General features: G+C 59.5%; 2 protein-coding genes across 5 annotated transcripts in view; one reads left to right on the top strand and one right to left on the bottom strand.

Moving 5' to 3' along the window:
- Window positions 1-3,042, bottom strand: part of LOC113216014 (protein kinase C and casein kinase substrate in neurons protein 1) — a 39,330-nt gene extending 36,288 nt beyond the window's left edge. The window contains exon 1 of one of the 3 annotated variants that reach the window (XM_052273920.1): window positions 2,872-3,042. In XM_052273920.1, the coding sequence (XP_052129880.1) occupies window positions 2,872-2,954 (83 nt within the window). In that variant the 5' untranslated portion in view covers window positions 2,955-3,042. The remainder of the gene's footprint in view (window positions 1-2,871) is intronic. The other 2 variants (XM_052273816.1, XM_052273848.1) reach the window with 2 other exon arrangements.
- Window positions 1-4,942, top strand: part of LOC113216049 (mucin-5AC-like) — a 21,977-nt gene that overhangs the window by 5,211 nt on the left and 11,824 nt on the right. The gene's annotated exons all lie outside the window — the stretch shown is intronic.

The following is a 4,942-nucleotide window of genomic DNA, read 5'->3' as shown; positions in this document are numbered from 1 at the left end:
CAGAGAAGAGGGCTCCGCTCCTCCTCGTCCAGGGGAGCGCTCGCCCAGAGAAGCGGGCTCCTCGTCCAGGGGAGCGCTCGCCCAGAGAAGAGGGCCCCTCGGCCAGGGGAGCGCTCGCCCAGAGAAAAAGGCCCCTCGTCCAGGGGAGCGCTCACCCAGAGAAGAGGGCCCCTAGTCCAGGAGAGCGCTCGCCCAGAGAAGAGGGCTCCTAGTCCAGGAGAGCCTCGTCTCAGGCACATCGTCTAGAGTGAGCAGCCCTTATGTCCAGCGCAACGAGAAGCTTCCTCGTCCAACACTGTTAACGCCTAGCATGCCAAAATCAGTCTTTTTTGATGGCCAAATTTTGACCTCTTTGAATGCCAAATATTATGGCCTTCTTTCGAAAGAAAGCCAAAGTTTTGTAATCAAAGCGGCCAAAAATTAGCAGCCTCCAAAAGACGGCCAAAATTTGGCAGTCAAAAAGGACTCATTTTGGCATTATAGGCGACAACAGCGTAACAGTGAATCAGAGGAGAGAGCCCATGGGATAATGTCGTCCGCCATAGAGACCACTCTCGTGCAGGGACTCTTCGGCATAAACCACCTCCTTCAGAGGAGACCATCTCAACCGGGAATAAAAGGGACTCCGAGAACTCCTGCTTGGCCTCCCACAGAAGGATTCCGCCCTCTTTTTCGAATGACCCGAATGACCCCTCACTTCACCCTCCTCCGCACTCCCGAGCCGTCGGCGAGGCCGCTGGCGTCGACAAGAGATGCCCGCGCCTCGCAGAACGATTGGGGAGGGGTAAAGGTGATTCCCCCCTTCTCCCCCTCCCCCGGAATCTAATCCAAACGGAGTGACAATAGCATCGTTCGCGGGTGCAGCCATAACACATATCCTATCCTATTAGGCGCTTCCACTGCTTTAGGGGTTGAGGGGGGGGGGGCAGTAAGCCATTGGGAAGGAGGCGGAGGTGGTGGTGGTAGTGTAGTAGTAATAGGTGGTGGTGGCAGACAGTAGCCAGCGCCGAAAACAGGCCGCACGGCGGCTCAGCAGTAGAGGTCGATCCAAACTTCACCTTTTCTTTTCTTTTTCTTCCTTTTCTCTGACTTGTCATTTCGAAACGTGAGCCCCGCGCGGTTGCGGCGGTTGCGCGGCCTCGTGTGTGAAAGTAACTTGGTGTGTGTGAGCGGGAGGCCCGTACAGGGTGCGCAGCGAGGGACCCCAGGGGAGGAGGATCCCCCAGGGGGCGTGGCGTGGCGGGGCGTTGCGGGGCGAGGCGGGGCGGGGGGCGCGCCTTCAGGGGCTTCCTTGGGGCCGGCCGGCGGTGGTGCGAGGTGCGTCCCCCCGCCGCGCGCGTCCCGCCCCTGCAGCGTAAAACTGACCCCGCCGGCGACCTGCGACCTGCACTGCACCCCCCGGGTGGGGCCTCCTGGCCCCGGCTAAATGTGCAGCAGGGAAGCCGCCCGCCCCGCCCGAGGGCCGGCCAGGCCACACTGCAACCACCGCCAGGAGGACGCCACCAGCCGGCAACCCCCAGCCTTCCGACTGCATAGGGGCACATCCCCAGTGGAGTACCCCGCACCCGCCCACCACTCCCTTCGTTGGACTGCACCGCACGCACCCCTACCGAGGGTTCCTTCACTAGTGAAAATTGTGTCCAGGGACAAAACGGGTGCAGGTCGCCGTTTACGGCGTAAGTTGCTTTAAAGACTATAGGAAGAAAAATGGCTGCAAGCAAAGAAACTGCAAATTTTCCTGCATTTCTCAAGAGCACGCAGTAGGCATCATGCAAAAAGTCCACCCTTCAGTCGCCGTTACGAACCTGCCATGTGCAGGGTATGCAAGCTGTCGGAGCGCCTGATGGGTAGGCAACATCTTGCCTGCCGTGCATGCGTGCACCGCGGGGTGGCCTACCCCGAGTCTCACAGGCGCCAAGCCAAGATCCCTAAATTTGCAAAATGAATCTGCAAAAAGCGGACATACCGGGGTGTATCAGAACACACGCCGCCACGCAGCGTTGCAGGTGATTGACTTAGGCTGAAGCTGAAGGGGTCATAACGCCTTACGGGGAGAAGAGGTGGCAAACCCGCACCACTGCCCGCACCGCGCACACACACGGTACGTTCAGGACGATTCCGAAAACGAGGGAGGGGGGGGGGCACAGTCACCCCGTGCAACACTCGTCCACACAGACACCACCCGCTCGCAGGCCACCCTCCGGGCACAACAGGGCCCCTCGCGCGTGTCCGACAGCCATAGCCAGCCTGCCCGACATTTCATCAGCGGCACAAAAGCCCGCGCGAGGCGCCCCTCCGGGCTGGCGGGCCGGCGTATCTTCGCCGCGCTCCGGTCGCAGTTACGCCCCCCTGGCTCGCTCCCCGCAATCGATGGATGGGAAGGATACCACCGGGCCGGACGGCGAGAGCGAAGAGAAAGAACGGGCTGTCCTTTACATAGAAGGGTGAAATGTCAAAGCCACCACCACCACCATCACAAACTTTCGGATACACAGTCAAGATTTTCTCTGGAAAAGCCATACGTTTGTTTGCTCTACAAAGCGCGACTGCCGACTGCACAGTGGCCACGCCGCAGTGTGTAGCACCTTCATGATTTGGGTTTGTTACGAAGCATATCTTGAAAAATGTTAATGTAACCATGAGCACATGGAATCCTGGTTGCGTTCGTCACACAAGCTAATGTATTCCAAAGCGCTCTTTTTTTCCGCGACGAATAACGCCCCTGTGGGCAGGTTCAGGTCCACCTCCTCGTCCCTGAAGTCACGCCGTGCCAGCGCGGTGTGGCACGGGGCCAACCCCACCACCACCGCTGCCGCGCGGGCCCTGACCCTCCCTACGTCACGCTGCCGTCACACACCGTCACACACTCACCTTGACGACGTCACAGGTGCCGCGGACATCGCCATCCGCGGCCGATCGGCGGCGGCAGCGGCAGGTTTCACCCCAAAAGGCATTTTCCCCTCGTGATTTCGATGAGAATGTGAACCCCTCTGCTCCTCCCCGGCCCGCCTGGCCCTGGGACACCACACGCCGCCGCAGCATGCGCCGCCCATGTGAAGCTCACGCACGGGCAATAGTCACGCGTTTTAGTTCCTCGTCGACGGCGCGTCCGCTCGAGGAGTTCGGGACCCCCGTGTCGCGCGGCGTTTAGACTCGGCTCGGCACTTACTCGCCACGTGAGTTTGTCTTATCGCAGTCACGTTGGGAGGAGAGGAGAGAAGATGAGAGAAGAGGGGGCGGCGGCTCGGGAGGAGAATTTGAACGAGAAAAAAAAGTGATACGCATCCAACCACTTGCGCTACGGCCCGGGCGGAGGGTGCCACACTATCGCCACTTGTTATTGCAGTGTACTTTCGTTCAACGCCCGCCGTGTGCAAGGGCGTTAAGGTGCGCTGCCTGCCCGCTATGCCCGTGAGAGAGCAGGCGCGGGTGCGAGGCCGCGGGATAGAGGACGACGCGGAGGCGGAGTCCGCGGGGTAAAGGGGGTAAAACTATCAGCAATGTTCAGGACCAAACGACCGGAGCTCACATAGAGGCCCCATATGATATCTGTACAACAGGGATACAAATATCATGACGGGGATCCCTGTGAGCTCCAGTCAGTGGTATGGTCATAACTCGGCCGAGGGTGTTTGGATCCAGCCACTTAACAATAGTCCTGAAGAGCTATAGTTAAAGAAACATACTAAGGTGCACGTCATAGCAAAAGTGCAGCCCAAAACGGATTGCTATGCAACTGTGACCCTTGGGATAGGGTTCATCAGTTCCCCCTTGCCGTAACAATGCTTGTGGAATGCGTTTTTAAACAGGAGGCCCTACACATCCTTGCCCCCCGCCCGCCCCGCGGATGGAAGGCGCGACAGGCAGGCAGGCGGGCGGGCGGGCCGCGGGCCGGCGGCATAGAACGTTGGCGTGGCCCAGATGAGCGCATCGCGCACGCCCCGCGACCTTGCCCGCGCCCCGCCCGCCCCGCCCGGGCCACACTGCCTCGTGACGCGGGCGGGCCCGTGCATACATCACAAGCCCCTCCGCGCCGCGCAGCGGCTGCTGCCAGGTGACAAGCGGACCTCCTCACTATACACGGCCAGCAAAAAAAGACAAGAAAACGAGCAAAGCCGCGCGCTTCTATTCCTGAACATGACTCGGAGCGCCGCGCGAGTCGTCTATGCCGGATCAAACGGTGTGACGCGTTGTTATATTACTGTAAAATTTTAAATCGTCACTTTACGAAAAAGTCACTCCTTCATTTTAGTTAACGAGTTGGTTCGCCACAAGGGGTGAGATGGCTGTTTCGTCACAATGTGACGAATGGTTTGTCTCAACCCTTGGGACAAATGATTCAGTTTAGTGATACTAGCAATCGGTAATAGCGGGTGACACACGCGTCGGCGCGCGGCAAGGGCCGGACCGGCAAGGGAAGTCCTGCGAGCTGCGAGCGGTGCTATAGTCAGACCAGCCTAAGGTCGCTACTGAAAAAGCATAGGCAGCATAGGGATTTCAACAGCGTCCGATCGCGACCTTAGTCTGGTCAGACTCCTGCACCCCTGTCAGGTCGTTTCCTTTCGCAGAGCCGGAAAGGTCGGCGCCGATTTTACTTTTTTTCCGCCGATCGCGTGGACTTGCAAGCACGCCGCGGGGTGGCGGCGAAGGGGACGCGGGGGGGCTAGACTCGGGGCCATGAGGTGGGAATCACAAAAATAGCCAGCGGCCTGCCACGGGAGGGGGGGGGGGCTGCCCCCCGGCCAGCCAAACAACCCCAGAGCAGCCACACCCTCCTCGCGGCCGCACACTCTCCCTCTCGTTTCTCTCTCTCGAAAGGGACATTGATTAGCTCGGCCGATAATGGGCTTCGATTACCTATGAGCCAATGAGACAAAAACGCAAATAAATGATGGCTGAGCCACACATGCACTTTGGGCGGTGCGGGCAGGCATCCCCCCCC

The sequence above is a fragment of the Frankliniella occidentalis genome, unplaced genomic scaffold (assembly GCF_000697945.3).
Source record: "Frankliniella occidentalis isolate FOCC.00 unplaced genomic scaffold, Focc_3.1 Scaffold1, whole genome shotgun sequence".
Classification (NCBI taxonomy): Eukaryota; Metazoa; Arthropoda; class Insecta; order Thysanoptera; family Thripidae; genus Frankliniella; species Frankliniella occidentalis.
The sequence above is the reverse complement of the archived record's forward strand: the minus strand, read 5'-3'. Positions and strand labels throughout refer to the sequence as shown.